The following is a 22,466-nucleotide window of genomic DNA, read 5'->3' as shown; positions in this document are numbered from 1 at the left end:
GGAACTTTTGGACCCTAGTTTTACAATTTGCTATCATATATATCGCGCTTTTGACATGCAGATATCTTCGTATGTTCTCCACATGGCCCGAAAAGGAGCTCGCTAGAAAAAAAAGTATGTTAATTTCATAATCAATGGATTAGCTAAAGGCAAAAATCCAAAGGCCTAAGGTTTCAACTCCTAACTACCGGAAAATAGCAGTTCGATTCGAAATTGGGCCAACTTTGTGGCGAGAATATCACAGTCTCGGTTTCAGGATATGCCGCAAGCGCTCCTATATTACTGTCCTAGAATTTCGAACGCTCCCAGAACGGTATCTATTGACGGCTTACAACTTGGTTTGTTGTTGATAACTACATGATACATGCGTGTTGGAGGCATACATGTTGCTTCGATGAAATCAAAAAATAGACAAATCTGTAGGTAAACCTACTAGTAACTGAGATATAATGGTAACAGTAATTAAGTAGCTATGAGGTGATAACACTGTGGTTCAAAGTTATAATTCTGAATCTACGGCAGTTGGGTTTAAGTGCCGCCACGGCCGCCGGCAAGTAGGTTCACAAATGTACTACCTCAAAAGCTACTGTCCTTGGCTTATAGAGATTATGCGAATGGGCTAAACTAGGCTACGGATGGGCTTTTATTCTATCAGGGTGCTCGATCCCCCTATGCTCATAAGCTAAGCTTGATAATATTATATTGTTTGGCCCATGCGCATATGCTTGAGGTTTGTTACCTTTTTTTACTACCTCTTCTATATACATAATTGGCTCTAGGGAGGGTTTCATAGTTGACACACTCGAGCAACTTTTAGCAACTGTTAGCACCTTTGGCTTGGAGTTAGTTACCCAGGCCTGAAATGTACTCATCATCTTGGGGGCACATCATGCATCGGATATGGCTGCTCTCCATACTCTGGACCTGCTACCAGAATTAGCTCGAATTGGTCGGGCAACACAAGTCGAACACCCCGAAGCATTAAAATGCAACAAGGATTTCGTCGCACAGGAGGCAAGAGGCGGCTCAGTCCCAACATCGCCCTAAATCACGGTTTGAATAAAAATAGATGGGTACCGTTACTTATTTAAGTTGTTGCAATATATTCATGATTTGCAATAGCAAGGGGAAAGGAGGCTACTCTTCATTAATTCATTCAAGCAAAAGTATATGACATACATCCCCGTCGTATAATTATAGTCATTCTCTAACGTAAGAACCTTAATAACCTTGACTTCGCTAATTGCTTAAATGTTAAATCTTGGTTTGAAATTTCTCTGCTAAAGTGTCCTACACTCGGGCCAGTCGGGATCTGGTCCCTTTTTGCTGGCTGCGGAGCAACTTCTTGTTTTTCTGGTTCCGGTGCGCTTTCATTTAGAGTGGGTTCTGGTTCTTTTGCTGGTGTCTCTTGCGCCTGAGGGGGTGCCTCAGTGGTTTGGTTTGGTTGGCTTTCGGTAGTGGCAGGTGTAGCCTCATCGGGTTTGTCAAGAATGAACTGATGCCTCCAACATTCCTCATCATCAGGATCGCAACAATCTGGGAAGTCTTTGTCTGTCGGGTGGCAGCAGTAAGGATCTTCAACGTCACATTCAACATAGCAGGAAGAGTCGGGCTGCTTCGGATCGCAGTACTCGGAGTCGGGGGTAAAAGTCAACCCTGGAACATTAGGGGTCGTCTCCACCGCGGTTTCTTCGACTGTGGGGGATTCCGTATTTTCTGTGGTGGCTGTTGGGCTCTCTTCAACTGAAGTTGGTTCTGGGGTGTTCTCTTCTCCGACATGGACTGTTACAGTGACTACAGCAACTGAGGGTCCTTCCTTTGGAGGCGGAGTAACTTCTGGGTGGGGACTGTCTGCGGTAATTTCTTCGGATTCTTCAAATGGTGATTTTGATTGTTGTTCCTCGGTTGGTGGCGGGCTTTCCTGGTTTTCCGTGGGTATCTCTTGGAGAGGCTCTTGCGGGGCAGATTCTTTAGTCTGATTGTTTTCAACTCCTTCTAGCTGTTCGGTTTCGGAGGGCACGGTTTCGGAGGGCATTGAGGCGGAATTTTCTGTCGGAGTGACAGACGGCTCACTTTCTGTTTCTTTGTGCTTTTCTATTTGTTCTGTTTCGTTATTTTGCACCTCCTCGGGCTGTGGCTTTTCATGTATCTCTTCTTTGAATTCTTCGTCATGCTGCTCCTCGACCACTGTTTCTATGTTTTTGAAGATGTTGTATACTGGTCGTTTGGAGCTGTTCCTTTGCTCCTTCTCTTCATCCTCATCTTCAGCCTTTTTTTCTTCACCTTCGGTTTCCCCCTCCCCCTCCCCCCTTTCCTCTTCCTCTTCCTCTTCCTCGTCATCATCTTCCTCAATCTCGAGTTCAGTAAAGTACTCATCTGTCGTGTTTATTTTTTCGTTTTCCTCATGGGACTTTTTCTCTGCACTACCTTCATCGTCTTTTTGTGGGGTCGACGACTTTCCGGTATCTTCATTTGCTCTAGATTGTTGATCTTCTGAAGCGGGCTGTTCGGGGCTCCCTTCGTTGAAGATCTGTCCCTTATCGTCATTACGACTTTCTTCGTTAATACTGGGCATATAATTGTTTTCATCGGAGTGCTTATTGGGGGAGCTTCCGTCAGAGCTGGTTTCTTCGGAATCGCGATCTTGACCCGGGGTAGTAATTGATGTATTAGACTCTTCAGTTGCTTGCTCTTCGATAAGGATTCCGTCTGAGGATGTGGAATCTGTTATAATCTCTCCCTCTTCTTCGGTTAGTATCTCCTCCGTTGGTGCATTTGAGGTCTCTTCACCTGCGATCTCGGGTGGGTTCGGTTGTTCTTGAGTTTCGTTATTGGCCGGGTTCTCGTTTATTGAGGATCCTTCTTCTGATGCTCCTTCTATTGGGATTTGGTCAATCAGGGTAGGTAACGTCGTCTTCCTTCCAAGTATGAGCCTGAAACTTGCCGGTGAATCTAAATTTAGCCCTTGATCGTTTAAGAATACATGTGTTGAATCGGAATGAACGGCATCTTGTTCTCCTTCACTCCCCTTTCCATTCTCCTGGATCTTATCCTGAACATCCAACTCAATCGACTCCAGAACTTCTATAGTTTCCGAAACCTCTTTTCCATCTTCGCTCTCCTCTTTTTGGACTTTCTCCACGATCTCCTCGGTGCAGTGAGCGTCCCGATATATTATTACTTTCCTTAGCTCTAGACCTTCTGTCCGCCCAATATCTGGATCATCCACATTCCTGGAGAAAACCCCAGGAACTGCTGATGATTCGGGTAAGTATTCAACGTAGTCCACAGTTGCCTTCCCAGGTGCCGGGCTGTATAGCTTATTGCAATTGCCATTCCATCCATATGCGTAATCCGTATAACCGTATGTCGTCCCATCAGAAAAGTAGAAGACAAGAGCCTGAGTTGCGATATTGGTTGACTCTGCAGTTTCCGGAATAACCAACTGGGTATTGGTTAATTGCGCAACGAGGACCAACAGTATGGACGCCGTGGTAGAAAAACGAGTACATTTTGGCCACATGGCGGGCGGCGAGTGCCGTTAGATTTTGGCGGATTTTTGAAAGCCTGAGAAGGCTGTAAGGATTTGGGGATCTTCTGGAAACGTGGATAAAGCGTACGAGTTTTTGGTATTATGTCCTTATAGGGATCTTCCCTTGTGGTTTCGATATTGCTCAAACAGTTAAGAAAAGTGCTCTTGTGCGGTGGACCTCGTGGGTCCATGGGAGAGAAGGCGTCGAGTATTTATTCCGCTCAATATACGTATCTATTATATGAGTTAAGGTGTAAGTCTGCGTGAAAAGCTAGCAACCGCGAGGTTTGAGGGCTTTTAATGAGAAGAATAGAACGTAACGAGCTGACAAAGCTAGGTGTAAATGCAAGACTACTAGGTGGAGGTATCGAATCTAGAAAAGGCTCAAACGAACACTTTGTTGGAATACACGTAAGTATAGGCCCGATTTTCCTTGCCACGGTTAAACCTTGCCTTGCCGAACTGTAGCCCAGACCTCATCAACTGTGGCTAAACCCACTTTTAACGTTACACGAGTTTGGAACTGGTTAGTTTTTTACGCTTGGCTACTGGGCGAAATCCTAGTTCCAAGATCTTGATTACTATATATTCGATACTATGGTTTGTCTATAGTACACTATCGATTGACTTCCTTCAAGATTAAGAAGTGTATATACAAATGCGGCTTTATGAAATAATTTTGAAGTTTATCAGATAGTTGCTTGTCTCGTACCCAGGCCTGGAAGGGTACGTATACGAGACAAAGTAGTTGCTTTGGGTGATTCTACGAGATGTAGCGGTGGTGACAGCGCCCTCGAATCTGAGAGATGCTGGGGATCCATAATTCCTGAACTTATATAACTATAAGCCGAGCATAATGATTCACTTTCCTAGTATTTGAACAGCGTTATGCCCAATTTTCCAACTCCTCTGGCCTCCTCAATTCCTTTGCATTCTTTCCCGTTCCTTGCTTCCCTCATCACCATCACCATCATCATCATCATAATCATCGTCTCTCCAGTACAGTTGCCTGGGGGTCGCATTGATTTCAAAATGCCTCGGCCATCTCCACATAACTTGCCAGCCCTTTCCATATGCCCTCCAAGGCCAAGTCGAATTCCTCGCTTCTCCAACAGTAAAAAGGAGAATCTGGACGCGCCTCAAGCAGGACATGAGGGCCATGGGTCTTCGTCATCCTTCGACCAAATAATTTCGGCACCAAGGTACTACGATGTTAGTGCTGAAACGGATCTTGCTGCAAGGCTTCGTGCTAAGTTACATGCAGTATCTTCCCGCCGGCCACCCGAAGCCAGCTCTCTATCGTCAGGAGGTCTTCAAGCACCAGTTCCAATTATCGAAGATTCTTTCTCTAGCGAACCGATAGAGATTTCAAATACTACTACAACCTTTCTTGAAACCGATCAGGACCAAGATTTCCACTCCCAATCGGCTACACTTGTCGAGAATGAATCCCCTCGACCTCGATCCGTCGTCTTGTTACCATCTCACAAAGAGCCAGCAGCAGAAGCAGTTACTGCCGTCGGAACTGTTGCTAAAATTGTTGAGAAGGGCAAGAAGGAGAAGAAGAAAGTTTTGAAACATCCATTCCGCGTGGATAAGCTACGCTTGTTCCTCAACAATTCAAGAATCGGATGGAAGTCAACGATACCAATGCTTCAAATGTCACCGAGAATTGTCATTTTGAATATCTCCATCGAAAATAGAAGGATGGCGATTACATTCGCACTCCAGGAGGACATATCAACTGTCAAACAGCTGCAACAGGAAGGGAAGAGCTACGGTACCACCCCAGATACAGCAGGGCTAACAATCGAGGATAAATTGAAAAAAGCAAAAGATATTGCTTTAGACGAAGCTACTGATGAAGAGGCAAAGATAGTGGCTCTAGAGGAAGTCTTGAACGAGATGAAAACTAGTGGAGGGCAATTAGACGATTGGTTACTGGACGAGATTGAGGACATTTCGACTATCTATGGAGAACTGTTGGGTATGGATGAGATTGATATGCAAATCGAGTCTATCATCGCTGAGAACAAAGTCAGGGTACCACAGCTAGACGACCCGGAGGAACTCTGGTTGTTTGATGAGGAGAGGGTTTGTGTCGGTCTGAAAGGGATGGTATGGTGTAAGAATAGTAGCTAGTAGCGCTATGGCCAGTGAATCGATTAATCAAAATAGCAATAGTAATATTAATTCAGGCTACTAGACCAAGACTCGCATCGGCTAGTAAATTGAAAGAATCGAACATTGGTCTTCGCGAATCTATACAAGGATACCTAGGTAACAATCCGTTTCGATCTGTTGGATTGTTTTTCGAAGGTTTGGAGTTTCCTGTTCCTGTGTTGGGTATGTTGTCGGCATGCCGTGTGTCACCTAACCGGGATTGGCAATCGGCCGAAATAGGGCAGACGGAGGCAGTAACAGGGGTGTCACGTCGGTCACATGCTGCCGGAATGTGCACGTCGTGTAACAGCCGGCTACCAAATAATCAATCCCACTGGCTACTGGCCGGCCATTGATATATCACACCGTTCTGCAGACAGACCAGCTGCGGCCAGCGGTGATTGATTAACAGAGAAGTCTTTGTATATATTTCTCACGGTGGTTTATAATTCGAGGCTATGGTATAGATATCCTGCTGGAACTAAGACTAACATGATACACTGTTTGAAATTACAAAGTAAATAACCTCCGGAGATAAAGCTAGACCGACCTCTAGCTCGTAACAAAAGTTTAAACATTCTCTAATTAACTCAATTGATCAATAAGCCTTATAAGTTCAGTAATAATTAACGAAGTCTGCGCTTCTAAGCGTCTCGACCGCCGCATCGTTCTAAGTGTATATACGCGGCTGCCCGGTTGGTTTGCGTTGTCTGGGCCGAGCTACTTGCGCGAGCTCCGCGGGTTCGATGGATTCGGATCTTGGCTGCATTGTATGCATTCCATCCTTTGACATCCGGCTTCCGATGCCGCCGCCTTTTTTCTATACTTTTTTTTTTTTGGATTTCTGATTCGATTCTAGTGTATTCCATGACATCGAGACCAGGTAGCTTAAGGCTTGTTTAGACCTCGACCGCCTTAGTTAGCTTCTATTAGCTCTATTATTTACGATACGGCTCTTAAATTTGGGGTTTTTATTTAAATAACCGACAACTGCCGTCCCCCCAGAAGCTTCACAAGGGAAAAAACAATACCGATATCAGAATTCAACCCACAAATCCGCAAAGATGTTCACCGGACTCGTAGGTTTGCAAAAACACTCTCTACCTATTATATAACATTCTTCCAGAATACATAAACTGATAAGTTAAATGTCAATTTAGAAACCGTCGGAAGTAAGATGACCCAAGAAGAAAAAAAAAGAAACTCGAGTTACGAAAAGTCGCATGTCTTACAGTCTGCTAACATCAAAACCTTCCTCGCAGCCGTCTCCGAACTCCTCCCCCTCGACACAACCTCCTCCGGCGGCAATGGCTGCTCCATGACAATCTCAGAATGTGCTTCAATTCTCACAGACGCCCTCATCGGCGATAGTATCTGCGTAAATGGCACCTGCCTCACAATCACCGCCTTATCCGAGGCACGCGACTCCTTCAAACTCGGTATCGCACCCGAAACCCTCCGACGTACCAATCTCGGTCAATTAGCCGTCGGATCACACGTAAACCTCGAACGTGCCATGTCTACATCCTCCAAACTTGCGGAAAATCTAAAATCTGAGGTTTTGGCGGGAGGTAGTAGTAGTGGTGGTAGTGGCGGGGTCAAGCCGCTTCCGCCGAATTCCCGCTTCGGTGGGCATTTGGTACAAGGGCATGTTGATTGCACTGCTACTATTATTAAAAAGGTTCCGGATGGGAATTCCCTTAGCTTTACGTTTAAATTCCCAGCTGAGTTTATGCATAATGTGTGGTACATCGTCGAGAAGGGCTTTATTACCATTGATGGTACCAGTTTGACCATCACTCATGTTGATCATGTCAAAGGCGAATTCGGTGTCATGTTAATCGCGTATACTCAAGAGAAGATTGTTACCGCGAAGAAAGAGGTTGGAGAGTTGGTAAATATTGAAGTTGATCAGGTTGGGAAGTATGTTGAGGTATGTATTTTGCTTCATCCCTTCCTTCCATCTTTTCTTCTTTTAGAGTCTTTTATAATCTACACTGGCTTGGAGCGGCGAATATCCTGAAAACTGACATTTCTTCCCAAATTGTAGAAAAGCGTCGAGGCATACTTCACAGGAGATGGAACTAGGAATGTCGAATGGCTCACAAAATTTATTGAGACGGTTGTAGAGCGGAAGTTCAAACAACTTCAGGGCTAAGGACGGGTTTTTTTTCGGTGGGGAGTTTATCGGAGTAGCAATAGTTTTATTGGTTTAAAGACCATTTCTTGTAATAGATACATGCCATGAGCATCGCGGCGTTGCCCTGTCCCGGTGTTTTGATTGAAACAACGTTAAGGGGAAAGCTGCTCAGTATTTTTCTCGTAGCTTTGTAGGGGTACGAAAAAGATGTTTAGGCTTTGAAAATAAAGAGACAAGAATGATAACATTGTGACATGAAAAAAAGCATTAAACAAGAAAAGTCATCGTCCACACTAGTAAGTCCACCGCAAACTCGTGAAAAAAAGGCGAAATATCACAGAAAAGATTATTCACCATCCATGTTGATTATCGAGGATACTGTACCATTGTGCAATACTCTCCGGAAGAGCAGGTGGGCGAACATTAGGGGGAAGTCGATACTGTCGAGGACGGGTCCAACCGAACACTATTTTAGTTTCCATTCGCCTGTAATAATAATAGTGGCAATTGAGACGGATCAGAAAAGGGAAGAAGAGAAGATTGGGTTGATGCAAAAGAAAGATTTCCTCCTTGACTTAAATCCCGTGTAGGATAAAGGACGATTAGAACTTACTGGTCCGGGTGGGTGAACACGATTCAACTTCCCCGCCTTCCCATAGGCCTTTTGGGCGACTCTTCCTCGCCCTCCACTAGACTTCAACTCATTAGCCATCAACTGACGCCCCAGTTTAGAGCAGACGTCTCGAACAAAGCCACCTCCAGCTTCCAAGATTTCGTAAAATTCCTCTCCCTCGAAACGATGGAAGTGGATGGCTACGAATTGCGAGACAAGTTCGCAGAGGTCTCCTGGGCGATTCAAATCATCAGCATGGTAGGTGTACTCGACGATGGGGAGAATGTCAGCCTCGAGGTTGTGGGAGTGGGTCTCAGCGAGAACCATCACTTGAGTCAAACGTTGGAGAGTGAGAACTTCAAGCGGTTTAAGGAGATGGTATTGGGCGAAGACGTAGAGGCGAGCATGAGCAAGCATGGCCTCGCCGAATGCGAACTCTTTCCCGGCGCGTGGAGTATGCTCGAGATCTCCGGCATCGGTATTCTGTCTCCAAGTTGGAAGACGAATGTGCTCAAGATGGTATTGGACAGGTGTCAATGGACGAACAATAGCTCCGGTTTGTTCAACACCTTGTTCATCCGGATCAGTCTTGGATTTCTTTCCTTGTTCGGTAGCGTTGCCAGCTTGAGCTGTCCCGGAGCCCGATTCAACACCGTTCTGGAGCTCATCGGCGGACCTTTTAAGCTCAGGCTTGGGAACGTAGTAGTCACCAGAGTAGAGGTACGTCAAAAATCGACGAACGGTCTCTGGATCTTCAGAGCTCCAATCCAACCCATTCTCGCCTCGGCCTTCTTTGAATTTACCTGAGATGACCTGCTTTAGGATGGGCGAGTCGGATTTTTCCAAGACCGCACGGTGGACATAGAAGGTTGGCTTGTCTTCACCAGCCGTGATGCGGATTACCTCGGAGTCGAGGACTCTGTAATCACATTAATCAGTTAACTTGGACTCACAACCACCTAGATTTCTTGAATTCATCGGACTGAATCAAACGAAGTCGAGAAACAGAAATTGAATGGACTTACAATCCGATTTGATGAGGTGGAGATTCATCATCCTTCTTGGGAACAACCCCCTTCGTGTTGGAGGTAGTCGGAGCAGACATATCAGCGTATTGTATTTCTGGCTGCTTAAGCTCAAGATCTGAACACGTGGAACAAGAGCAACTGCAACTACTGCTCCCGTCTGAGGGACTGACAGTGATATATAAGTAGTTTGCAGGAAGATCGTTCTCGTGATAAGGGTTTCTGGGGAGGTCTGGGTAGTGTGTGGGGGGGAGTCGAATGGTAGGACCAAGCCTGAAATTGGGGATGAAAGGATTGGATGTCATGAGAAAGAAATTAAAAGACTCAAGGACGTGAGGAACGCGGGCAAACAAGGGAAAAAATAAGGATTTTAGGGTGGGTCGACGAGACGTAGATGGCGCGGAGCTTTGAGGGCTTGAAGAATATGTTAGGGCGTGGGTTACGTTATGAGTGAGATTACGTTGTCGGTCAAAGTTATGTGTAGATGTAGATGTAGCACGTGGTGGTGATGGCGGTGATGGTAGTGATGATGGTGGGCAGAAGAAACTGGCTGTTTCATAGAGCTTAGCTGGAGTCTAGGTAGTACTAGAGTTACAGCTATGATATCATATCATCATTTGAGCTCATATAACTAAGTAAGCTTATATATGAGTACTTAGACAGGTCATACTCCTAACCGCCAAGTCCGTCTGCAGTGATTCCCCACATCAGATGTTCGATTAGAAAAGATGCCTATCAGCTGATATGCTCGCATTACTGCCCTCTACCTAGAGGAGCTACTAAGTGGTCGGTTTATTCACTGGAGAAGCGATTAATACAATCTAGATGATCGATGAGGTTTTAGTTAGTCTGGGATTACAGGTACTGGGCACCTATATAGCTAGCGCTGGGTTGAATAGTTATGTTGCTTCTAAAAGCTAGTAGCTCGTTCCTCATCACGATATATCTCAACCTCAACCTTGAAATAATGCCTACAAAAATAGGCTCCACTACTTAATTCAAGATATTGATGGAAGTAAAACGCTTTCTAGCAATATCTATCAGCTACTAGTCTCGTAATGGGCTACTAGAACTGGAAGAGCCTTGAGTAGGCCCGTTGTGTTGCACATTGTTGCATTATTATGTAACCAAACTTCTCGACAACATCAACGTGCAACAACCCCCACGTCCTTGAATTCATTGTGATCTTATGTTACTCATATGCATCCACTACCCGAAACCAATTATCAATTTACAGCAGCTGTGCTACATTCGCTACCAATGACTATCAAGCCATCAAACTAGCATGTTGCTGTTCGTACCACGCCAACTTTTGATACGCATGATATGATCCACGTGTTAGAACCTGTTTGGAGGAGGAATCCGATTTGCGTCAGGACAACTGCCACGCGAATGACAGAGCATTGTTCAACCGTCCATGGGGGGGAAAAAAGGAAAGAAGGAAGGAGGGAAAGAAGGAAAGAAAGGAAAGAAACAATTCGGTCGTTTATGGCAGATCACGTCAAGCGAGGTTACACATTACGAGCCATTCTTATTAGAAGGAATGTGCATTTGATCTTTCCGGGGATCGTGCATGTGTGTAACCATTTATTTATCTACTTATACATGTACATATGTTGGATATATAAACTGAAGTGATGGTTAATAGAAAATATAATAGTTTAGATCCTTGAGGCCTCGAGGTGAACTGTAATTGAAAAATACAAGAGTATCTTTACTTGAACAGATATGATCGAGAGATAACTATTATCGTGCTGAAAACAAAGTCCTTTGGTTATAGTTAGTGCGAAAAATTTTACAACGAGCTCAAGACCAGTGCTAGAAGCGAACGAGCGTATCTACATATCCACTTAAGTAGATATAAATTCCTAATATCTCTCTTTTCACTCAGACTGTGATCTAAGTCTTGTGCTTTTATAGCCAGAACCTTATTTCTCATATTATAATAATTATATCGGAGTTTATTCACGGGGGCGCCTAATATCATGAAATTGCTCACGTGGGTCCAAGCTTCAGGGCTCAAACTTTGCAGTTTATAACTTAGATTTCAAGAAGATAGGTTCCAACAGCCTTGAAGCTTGGCACTTTCGGTATCCCTTCTAGTAATGTAGTATTTGTCTTAGGAGACCTAGTTGCAGGGTATCTCCAGCTCAACGGGGGAATTTCGGAAGCATGGGTACTCATGGCATCCAACATCTGCATTCAGAGCAGCCGATGTCGGTGGACTGGATCTGCTACTTTCTTCATACTAAACCATTAGCCTAGATTCTTACTAAATAATATAGAACGTTGATCCAATAACAATAGCTTAAATGGTTCTTACGAATATTCCTCAGTTCGCTATAGCACAAAAACGACGAAGCAGGAAGCTCGCCACGTGCAGCATCTCCATCTTAACTAGCTTCCCATCTTAGGTTAGCACCTTGAACAGCAGCATTCGTTACCGAAAAATCCTTTACCATTAAGCTGAACAACTAACCAAGAAACTTAAAACTCGGCATCCGGCGCCCTGCGCTGCGGGAGCTCGATCAAGCAGCTCCCTTGGAAGAAGCTTGTAGGTCTGAGATGGCGACAAAATCCACCTGCCAAATAAACGTAGCTTCCGACAGAAAGGTTGCCACAGGCGAGCGAAGAGCGGTTACTTTTTCCGATCAGGGTCCCCACTTCTTAACAATGAGGATTAAGGCAATGAGGGGCAAGAATAACGCCACCCAGTCCGGAAAATTCTGACATGCTTCCCACCCCTCATCAACCTGTTGCGTCTCGCCCCGCTCCGTCGTTAGACATAGGTAGTTCAAGTTTTGGTTATTTTTTTTTAAAAAAAATTAAAATTAAAAAGCCAATGGAAAAGGGAGGCTGGAAAGGGAGGCTTCGACTCGAGATGTTAGATTTTGGTAAAGCATCGAAGGTTTTGGAATGTTTTAGAACTTTTTGTCTAGTGTCGTAAACCTAACAGCTTTTGTCTACTGGTGTCCTTTCCGGAAACAAAGCTAAAAAAAATAAGCATTGCTTTTATCGATATTTTACTAGTAGGATAATGGTATCTGCTCGTGTGTTTCGCATCACCGCCCCCTCAAAGGCGCTCCGCGCTAAACGAAGGAATTTCGCAATTAATCTTTTTTTTTAAACTTCGAAAACAAGACCCGGTCCGACCCTGCATGAACTCCGCAAAAAAAAACAGCCCACATGCCAAAAAAAATACACACAGCCTGTGCTTAACATAGCTAGCATATTGCCAGGAATACAGGCAAGATGTTATAGCCGGGCGACTAGTGCGACAGGCCAGCAAACGAGCTCTTGGTTGGATTTCCTTCCAAAAGGCAGGTTAATGCTTGCATCAGCGAAATGTCGGCTCATGCAATAACACTAGCGTGCAGTGTGGGGAGCGCTCCCGAAAAACATGCTATAGCCCAGCACTCTAGGCTATAGAGGTAAGAGTGCAGACGGATAACCTGGTTGCCTATACTGGTCAGCGCTCTCTCTCATTTCCTTTGCCTGGCCTGTATGCCAATGGTTTTTGTACATGTGTCCGTAAATAGCTTGGTGGGTTTACAGCCTGTCGCAATGGGGTGAGCATTTGGAATGGGTTTGAATCTGAAGGGTTTCGAAGGAGCGAATTGTTGAGAGGGAATTCAAAAGATGAACAATTGACAGTCCGAGTCGATTGAGCTCCCCATGCAGGAAACAGGTGTCAGTATGAGATTAGCTAGCCCATTTGGTCGACACCGTGACTGGAAAAGGTGAATGATTTCGTTTGAAGGCCATGACTTTCCTATCGGCTGTTTTACGCTTGTATGCCTGAATTTCCTTGCTGGGTGGCGAGTATTGGACGATATTAGCTAATGCTTGCAGCTGTAAATGGGTCGACTAGTTTATATCTTCATGCAAACGTTGAACCCCCACATTGGTTTCGGTATCGTCGGATGTCAAGATATCAACATCTTCAGCACGCCTTCGCGTCGATATATCGATATATCCGAATTGTGATGCAGAGTTTTCAGATCACGTTTTGTTGCCAATGCTTACCCCTGTCGATTTAACCCTGGCTAAGAATTAAAAAAAGCCCTTATCGATAAGCGGGAGGAGCCAAGGCGACTGTCAAAAACTAATCCTGGAAACAAGCGAGAAAAAAAAATCACCCCGCGTTTTTTTTGTAATGAGAATCTCGAGAAATTCGAGAAATGTTATGTGCATCAAAGGCTAAAAAGAAGGGAAGAAGTGTTAATGCACAACTCCACCAGTCGTCAGCAGAGATGATCACGAGACAAGGTTCATGTATACTACCCAAGCAGCTATTAAGCTTCTCCACATTTTTGCTAATTCTATGACATCGCTTCCTGAATAACGGAATGCTTCCATTGGTTCAGCCATGGGCGAAATTTGTTTCGGGGGTCGGATAATTGCAATTGAGAACCTTAGCTTGCAGAATTTTGCCTTTCTAAGGCTAATTGATTCACAAGCGAAAAGCTAACATGACAGTCTCGAGACCGAAGTTAACATTGTATGCATTGTAGCGTGGTACGTTGAATAGGATAATCGATTCTCCTCCCTCCCGCTCCGGTAACGACTACCAGACGGCGAAAACGAGGCCGAGGAGAAGGATCGTCTATGCATCCTGGATTTCGAGGGTCTTGAAGATCACATCCTGTTTCCCAGCTAGGGAATATCCCGTTTATAGCGAGAAGGGGACGCGGACGACAAATGCCGCCTCTTGCCATTGCATTGCATACTGGCTGATAATGCTTGCTAAAAGCCATCTTGTTTTTTTCCCTTTCGCAATTCGTTCTGCCGCGCCTACCTCTGTTTTCAGAAGGAATCGTTTCTTTTTCTAAGGTTTTAGGGTTCCATAAACGGGTTGCTTTCTCCACCTTTATGAAGAGACCAAGTCAATGAAACTTCGTGGAAAAACCAAAGTTCTGGTCTGACGGCGGGCCATCTTAACTTGTTTATCAGAATCCTAAAAATACGTACTGTGTCTACTCCGTACATCTGCAGATTCGTGCATTCAAACGTCTTCTTTGCTTGAGCTGCAAAAAAGAGATGCACTAACAGGGAAGGTCGAGCAGGTCGGTCCCACCCTTTGCCCAATCGATTCATCGGATCTTTTTCAAGATTGTGATTTTCCCATTATATGTATGAACAAACTGTGGGTCAAAAAAAAAACGAACGGTGTTTGTTTGCTGTTAGAATTTTGTAGAGGTACTGAGTACTTACATCCAAGATCCCAACTAGACGGAGGCAACTGCATGCAAATGGTAGAAAAAAAAGTTAAATGCAAGGGAGTCAAAAGTTGTAATATAATCCGTCTCGAGTGGCTGATAGTCGCCCTTACTTGGAGGGGAGATTGAGCAGATATTGACGGGATCGCGGGACTCTAGACTCTCTGACGCCATAAGAGAAGGTTGATCCGTTTGGATTCAGGTTCGGAAGACTGTGATGATTGAATCGATGGATCTTCACGTCAAAGCATTTTGATTTACCCCGCAACCGTAGGACGCTAGATTCAACCCGGGAGAGTCAGAGAATGAATCAGAATGAAGGAGGCACGTAAGTGGGAGCATGGAGATAATCCGTTGACACACGACCAAAGACGTAGGATGAGATCCTGGCCGAAAACTAAGGCTGTCTTTCCATGTCTGTCAGATGCAATTGCAATCGGTCAAGATACACATACTTACGCATACAGAGTACATACATACATCCACATATACAGACATGTGGAAGACATATGTGCATGTGTGAGAATAGTATGGACGAAGTACAGAGTACAGAGCACAGAATTAATTGCCATCAATGACATGGCTTTGCAATGCTGGCCGTTGCTGGTAGTTGCTGGTAAAAAGTGCTCTGGAGAATCCATGAACACAAGACATGGTTCCCAGCATCCCCCTTGTTTCGAGACTATTGGTTAATTCATGAAAATGGCGGGACGGTATCGATATACCCAACATCCCACTTCGAAGACCCTTTTTGCAAGGTACCTTGTCATTGAAGATAGAGCTCCCAGGACTTGTTGACCAAAGCTTCCATCAGGCGGGTCCATGAAGCCATGCATGAGCCGGCTAAACCCGATCCGGTTAGAAAGGCCCCACTGCAGTCAACTAGCTTGAGCACCCATCCCACACCTGTCTGACGCCCACGAAAAATGAAAAAAAAAAGCATCGATACCTGGCATGAAAAAATTATAATTTTTTTTCCCTAGCCTCCTAGCCTCCCTTAGTGTATACCGTAGTGCAGATGAAGAGGGAGAGAAGAGGCTCGGATGGATTGATTGTCGAGTGACATCCTGCCCAACACCGAGTAGTTTGCCTGTTTGATCGATTGAATTGAGCGGCATTCGAACAATTTTTAGAAATAAGAAAACAAGACGAGAAAGAAAAGAAAAAAAGAAAGTAAGAAAGGAAAACCAGCTCGCTCGTCGACTCAGAAATGGATTCTTTGCTTGACAAGTCCTTCTGAAACTAACGTAACCGTCGTGCTGATTAACCCCCCAGGCAAAACGGGAAAGAAAAGAGAGGTGTGTGTGAGTGTGTGCGTGTGCTACGAAACCACAGCTGGCTTTAAACCGCCATCGCTTCCCCAAAATCCTCTTTCTCTCCTTCTTCTTTTCTATTCTCTTCCTCTTCTTCCCTTCGGAACTTATTAGCACTCTTTCGTCTCGCAGGGTCCAAACTGCTCGGTGGTATCTGATTTAACACTCTTTCCCAAATCAAAAGCAAGAAATTCAACATTGGAAACCATAGATTTTAGTACATCAACATGCAGGTTGTCGCAGAGCTGTAAATGCCCCTCTGGGGTAGCGAAGTATATCTCCGCTATCTCAGCCATCAGCTTTAGCAACATAGTACGAACGATATCGAAGAACGGAACGAATATTGGACGACTTGATCATTAAATCATCGTCCTGATCTATCTGATTTAATTAATTGAATTAAATTGAATACAAAGTATCCCATATAAAGTACTACATCGACAACTACACACACGCGATCTATCGGTGCCTGTGATCTCTTTGGTGAAGAAGGATCATAGTATACATTGCACTTACATATCGAATCCAGAAGCTCTCAACCTGCACCCAAACCAATTACAACCACTATCCCAACGATATTGAGCGGGACAGATACAGATACAGATATCATTTATCTTATCATCATTGCTCAATCTCGTTGTCGCAGTCGAGAGAAGAGAGACCAAAGACAAAGACAAATACAAAGACAAGAACACATCGCATCGACGAGACCGAATATATTCTAACTCGCTCTCCTACATATACTCCCAAACACCACCACCCCGTCCCCTTCCACGAGCTCCGAAGAAAGCAGGAAAAACTCTTCCACCTTCATAAAGTGACTATCTGCCCTTTTGATCTCTGAAATATATATTTTTTCAGACATCTTCTCCCAACTCTATCCCAATTACCTTTTTCTTTCTTTCTTTTTTCTTCCTCCCGCTCGTACCGGTCCCTTACTGAACAGAATTTTCCGGTCCATTTCTTGGCGTTTCTGTCGCAAACAGCCATTTTAACTTCATCGACAACACATTTCCCAACACCCGCAGATTCTGCCTATCGTGAAGCCCTTCTTCTCCCATATACAGACAGAGACAGACAGGCCTTTTTCTCCTTTAAAACATCTACTCGGTTACTTAATACCTTGTGAACACCAAAAGTGATATTTCCGTCTTCCGCTTGCATTGATATATATTTATACATCTGTTCGGCGTTGAACACTGTGATATTGGGGATTCATTCATACCAAAAAAGTTTTTTGAATTCAAACCCGTCCAAAAGTTTCCTACCCCCTTCTCCTATACGAATACCTCAAACCCGATACCGACCATTCTCACTTATTCTCACCACTTCCTACTGATATATATAATCAGTACTGCCGATCCTGCCGAGTAGCAATTGGCATATACAATTCTTGAGGTATGCTGGCATCCCAAGAATTAATTTGCCCAATATGCTGCTACTCGATGCTAACATGATAACGGCAGACTCCCAGGCTCTACACCCTTGACATCACACATACCCATATTCTCTGTATACCCGTGAAGAGGTATTTCATACATCTTTAAAAAGAAATATATTCATTCCGGCCGTGTTGATCTCGGCTTTTCACATCCATAATGGCTCGTCACAATAGAATGAGAATGGAGTGGACTTTGGCGTCATGCCGTACCCCTCGAAGCACTCGCAAGGATATCGAAGACATCTTCCACAAGCCTAGCTCTGGTGGCAACCGGATTTCGAAACCGAAAAGCAAGAAGCACAGCTCCAGCAACAAACCTCCTAAGAAGAGTGAAATCAAAGGATCCTGGGACCATACTGGAGACGACTCGAGCCAGATCGCCGAGGGAGAAGGTAACGACAGCGAAGATGGCTCCGAAGACTCAGTCGACAAACCTTATGTGAAAGGCCCCGCACTGACATCAAGAGGTCATCTTAAAGGCAGAAAACAACATTCCTCCAAGAAAATCCGCAATAAGAAGACAGGCAGCGCGGGGCCTACTACAATCGGGACGTTTGCACGCCACCACCACCAGGACGAGACACCCACAAAGAAGCGCACCGGAGCTCCAATTTTCGCATACGAAAGCGATAGCGACTGCTCATCCTTGACAATGGATCTTGAGATTGATGATGATGAAAGTGCATTGAACGAGTACAATAGCCTGATCTCCGAATCCGAAGCTAGCGATGTTGAAGACAACGATGACTTGTCATCTGACATTGACGAATTAGACGATGAAGATGATGATATGGATGACCTTGATGAAGATGATCAGAGTATCCTCGACGAGGAGACCGATTTCATTATTGGGGCACCAGCTCCAGTTTCAGATGATGGGTTTCTAGAGGCTATTCCTACTGAATGTGAGATTCCACACTCACCCGCTGCTCTTTCAGAAGACAGCGATGATGAAGGTGAAGATATTTATATGGACATGGATGATCCGGTAGTTCAGAAAATAATGAACCATTCATACACGATCAGCGGTGATAACGGTGAAAATTCGGACGACATGTTCGAGCAATACTTCTCTGACGAAGCCCTTGACGATTCTGATTACGATAGTGATGCTACGATCTACGATGGTGAGCAGGAGACCCCTGTTTACACGATCGATAGTCCTTCTAACATGTCATTAGTACCTTCCATTCCCTCGAGATCACCATCTCCGACCCCAGTCCCCGAATCCGTTGATGAGAAGACCCCGACGAAGTCTCTTAAGGCTTTCTCCCCACCAAAGTCCGGTTTCTTCAAGCTCAACCCCGAGCGTCTTATTTGCATTGTCGAGAACGTCGATGGTCTCCACCGCGTCCTTACCATGACCGCCGATGACTACTTCCGCAAGGCCGATTCGAGCAGCAACACTACCGTCACGACTCCTAGTGGAAAAGCAAGCGAAGAACTCTTCGCTTACCTCTCATCCCAAAGTCAATACAGTAACTCAATTCCTAGCGATGATTGGGACTCTTCCTCCTCCTTCAATAAGAATATTTTCGTGGGTTCCGAATGGGACGCCTCATCCATTTTCGACACTACTCAGTGGGGTGATTATATCGTTGAACATCACCTTGATGCTGCTCCGGAGGATTTAGTCAGCTTTGACGAAATTGCTCTCTTTACCGAAGACCGCCGAGGCTCTGAATCTTCTCCTATTCGTGCCTTTTCTGTTCCTGTTACAGCGTTCAGAGCAAACCAGAATAACGCACTCTCTCGAACTAATAGTGTCGTTGGTGGTATCCACTCCTCTGGAATCAAGAAGAATGCACCCAGAAAGGACTCGTCACTCACACCTTCTCAGCGGAGAAAATCGGATGCTACGCAACCAGGAAGGCAAAAGACACCAATGCCACTAGTACCATTCCCGGTGCCTTTGGAACCCTTATTTGCGGACACTCGTATTAGTGCGAACCCCGCTGCCGTCTAAACTATCACTATTCCCTCTCTTATATACCCAGCGGCCTAGTTAGCTGCCCCCTCCTACCTCCTCTTTTTATACCTCTCTCGCGCATTTATTTCCTTGAAGATATCCCCTATCCTTGGTCATATGGTTGGTGTTTATTGCTATTTATTCCTTTCAAAATTTCCCGGTTGCATGGAAAAGTATTCCTTTTCGCATTTCCTTCGAAAACTTGAAGACAAAATTCTGTTATTCCTTACGATTGTCATGGGGTTTGCCTTGGCTCTCTCATTTCACTATTTTCCTATCTTTGGGTATCCTTTCGTTGCCACGAATTTGGAGGGGGTTTTTGCTTTTTCTTCTCTTTATTCTCTTGTATCGACATCATCCTTTCGACTCTTTACGGTGTTTCGACAAATCTGGAGTTTTTGAATTTTGTTATTTTTAAGAATCTCTTTTTTTTTAAAAAAAAAAAGGGTAAGGGGCTTTTTTTATATTCCTGTCCTTTTGAGATCTATGCTTTGGTTTTACTATTATATGCTTGGGAAAGGGGAGGGGGTCTATTACGATTTCTTTTCTTTTCTTGTTTTTTCAACTTGTTCATCATGAGCTTTCCTCCGAGATTACTCTGATATCCAATTGCAAATGAGATGCAAAATGTACGTCCTTGCAAAATGTTATATAAAGCTGGAAAAACGCGAAATACAATATATAAATTTATATAAAAAAAACAAGACTTGAAGATGCTTCTCAATGTGAACAGTAAGGATATATAAATAAGATGTAGTCCATCCTTTAGATAGACTCATTTTGACGACTTTAAATCCAAGTCTAGTTAAGGCCGAAGTTGACCTTACAACCTTCAGAAAAAAATGCGGGGAGCTGAATTCGCAACATTCTAGGTTTGCTACATTGGTAAATCTAATCCCATCTGTTCATATTTCTAGGGAGACCTCCTTCCCAGCGAAGTCTACCCCCGGGACAACTGGGCGAAGCAAAAGTTTAGCAAATATCCGGTCTCGTCATATTCACTAGAGAGTCGTTATGCATGACTTCGCTAGGGGGGTTACGGTGGTTTGGAGTATCTTTCTTGTTCTCCAATCCTTCACCCGTTCATCCTTTTGTACATGCACACTATATACTCATCTAAATCTTCAATTATGGACAGCTATGAGGAAGGTTGGGCTATTTTACAACTTCGGAACGGGACGGCTGCTCTAGTGGTCTTGAACTTAGGAACATACAGGCGAACTCAAGCGCGCTTGACTAGACCGGGGCTGGGCCGTTTTGGGTGGCAATCTACTAAACTTGGCCAGCGGCAGTCAGACATACAGAATGAAATTTTATCTTCCATAAGAGATTATCTACCCCAGAAGGGTATCCTGTGGAAGTGGACCCTAGTTGGAAGAGAACTTTGAACATTTTACACAACTACGATGTAGAATAAAACTGGGGGCTTTCGCTTCGTTGCTAGTTTCCCATTCTTTATTATTTTTTTCTCTAAACGATAAATTAATGTTAGATCTTTTTTTACAAATCTAGATAGGCTCTTTTGAAATCTTTGTATCTGGCGGGAACTTAGCTTTTATACTAACTACGTGAAAACTCGGGACGTTAAAAAGACAAATAAGGGTCTATCAATATCAACATCTATTGTAAATCTCGAGTACATACCCATACTGTACACATGTGGTGGGGCGCAGTTATGTCATTTAATATTTGGAGATGGGGTTAGAAACATGCAAAATACTATTTTGCTAGTATTTGTGTATATATGTTTGGTATCCGAGTAAAATAAGGTGTTGATTTCTACATTCTGGTGGATATATATGTACAGACGCTTGCGAAGGGTATTCAAAAGCAAATTAAAAGCCGGAAAAATCAAATACATGTACAGAAACACTCCCTGGGCCTCACATCCTATATTTGGACGAGACTAGCAGTTTAGGCCCGCTTTTTGGAAGTATATTATCACCTATAATATACTATCCAACTAAGGACGCGGAGTGGGGAAAAAATAACACATTGGAACCCTCGTCAAGGTCGATTCCCTAGTAACAGTAGCATCCGGTCGCCTTGAGGTATTAATTGTCTTGGTGATAACATCCAAGTTACAACCCTTACAATCGAGATCATGGGGGATAGCTGCCCAGGTCTTGTAGATAGTAGTGGTGTATCGTTGATTTTTAGGTGGGTAGGATGTTGTGACAGTGAACCTTGTGATGCAAGTTGGGGTTGTGATTCTGGTAACGGTGGGTGGGCCGGTTCTGACACCCGGATTGACGATTCTAGTGACTGTGGGCCCTTCGATTCTGGCGTCGGTATTGGTGATTCTAGTGATGATGGGTTCAGAAACAGGGTGAGGGGCGGCAATGGCAGCACTGGAAATAGAGATACTGATGTTAGAACCCTTGTAGTTGGAGGACTGAAAGTCTCGTATTTGGAGATATGTGTGTTTATTTACCTAGCTAGGCTGAGAGCGACGAGAATGGTAGTGAAAAATTGCATTTTGTCTTTTTAGCTTTGATCTATATAGGAACTAGAACTCAAGAGCACGTATAGATTCGGGATTGAAATAGTATGGAGCTAGAGCTTTATAATATCCAAGTTGTCGAATGGTAGTCCTCGGAGTTTATATCCGCTAGAAAATGAAAGGACTAAGATAAATCGGAGCAGACTCCTCCCATTTTATATACTCTATATTGCTGTTATTCTAACCATCGCTGCCCTTGGTCTTGGAACCACCAAGGGCTTGTAAATTTTTATAAATGGCAGCCTTCGATATACAAAATCACGACACATGCATGCCATCTGCAGCGTTACTGAACTAACGACGTTTCAGGCTAAACCCATCCGTTAATCGTTATCAAAAAGTATTTAATAACAGGGGGAACGGGAAAAAAGACGGAATCGTTCTCTGAGGCTCACAAGATAGGCCTACAAGATGCTTCTTTATTAGGAATCTGGGGTTGGTTACATTCTGAAGGATCCTTCCTAGTCAAGTTAATCATGATTTACCAGGGCATGCCGGCAAGGGATGTTTTACTTCGACCGCCACGATCTTTATCAGTCCCGATGCTA

General features: G+C 44.2%; 6 protein-coding genes across 6 annotated transcripts; 3 read left to right on the top strand and 3 right to left on the bottom strand.

The window, feature by feature from the left end:
* Positions 1–1,207: 1,207 nt before the first annotated feature.
* Positions 1,208–3,723, bottom strand: AOL_s00007g353 (uncharacterized protein; the record flags this gene model as incomplete). Its single annotated transcript, XM_011120254.1, has 2 exons — positions 1,208–3,445; positions 3,511–3,723. 2 exons carry the CDS (start codon positions 3,721–3,723, stop codon positions 1,208–1,210), a joined length of 2,451 nt encoding a protein of 816 aa, XP_011118556.1.
* An 841-nt stretch (positions 3,724–4,564) lies between these two features.
* On the top strand, positions 4,565–5,674 carry AOL_s00007g352 (uncharacterized protein; the record flags this gene model as incomplete). Its single annotated transcript, XM_011120253.1, has 1 exon — positions 4,565–5,674. The coding sequence occupies one exon, from the start codon at positions 4,565–4,567 to the stop codon at positions 5,672–5,674; it is 1,110 nt and encodes a 369-aa protein (XP_011118555.1).
* A 1,085-nt stretch (positions 5,675–6,759) lies between these two features.
* On the top strand, positions 6,760–7,853 carry AOL_s00007g351 (uncharacterized protein; the record flags this gene model as incomplete). The annotated part of the gene is made up of 4 exons (XM_011120252.1): positions 6,760–6,778; positions 6,856–6,867; positions 6,958–7,628; positions 7,746–7,853. The coding sequence occupies 4 exons, from the start codon at positions 6,760–6,762 to the stop codon at positions 7,851–7,853; spliced, it is 810 nt and encodes a 269-aa protein (XP_011118554.1).
* A 328-nt stretch (positions 7,854–8,181) lies between these two features.
* AOL_s00007g350 (uncharacterized protein) lies at positions 8,182–9,553 on the bottom strand (the record flags this gene model as incomplete). Its single annotated transcript, XM_011120251.1, has 3 exons — positions 8,182–8,301; positions 8,449–9,367; positions 9,474–9,553. 3 exons carry the CDS (start codon positions 9,551–9,553, stop codon positions 8,182–8,184), a joined length of 1,119 nt encoding a protein of 372 aa, XP_011118553.1.
* An 8,050-nt stretch (positions 9,554–17,603) lies between these two features.
* AOL_s00007g349 (uncharacterized protein) lies at positions 17,604–19,412 on the top strand (the record flags this gene model as incomplete). Its single annotated transcript, XM_011120250.1, has 1 exon — positions 17,604–19,412. The coding sequence occupies one exon, from the start codon at positions 17,604–17,606 to the stop codon at positions 19,410–19,412; it is 1,809 nt and encodes a 602-aa protein (XP_011118552.1).
* Positions 19,413–21,378: 1,966 nt separating this feature from the next.
* AOL_s00007g348 (uncharacterized protein) lies at positions 21,379–21,893 on the bottom strand (the record flags this gene model as incomplete). The annotated part of the gene is made up of 2 exons (XM_011120249.1): positions 21,379–21,766; positions 21,850–21,893. The coding sequence occupies 2 exons, from the start codon at positions 21,891–21,893 to the stop codon at positions 21,379–21,381; spliced, it is 432 nt and encodes a 143-aa protein (XP_011118551.1).
* Between the last annotated feature and the right edge of the window lie 573 nt (positions 21,894–22,466).

Source organism: Orbilia oligospora (genome assembly GCF_000225545.1).
Source record: "Orbilia oligospora ATCC 24927 unplaced genomic scaffold scaffold00007, whole genome shotgun sequence".
Classification (NCBI taxonomy): domain Eukaryota; kingdom Fungi; phylum Ascomycota; class Orbiliomycetes; order Orbiliales; family Orbiliaceae; genus Orbilia; species Orbilia oligospora.
The sequence above is the reverse complement of the archived record's forward strand: the minus strand, read 5'-3'. Positions and strand labels throughout refer to the sequence as shown.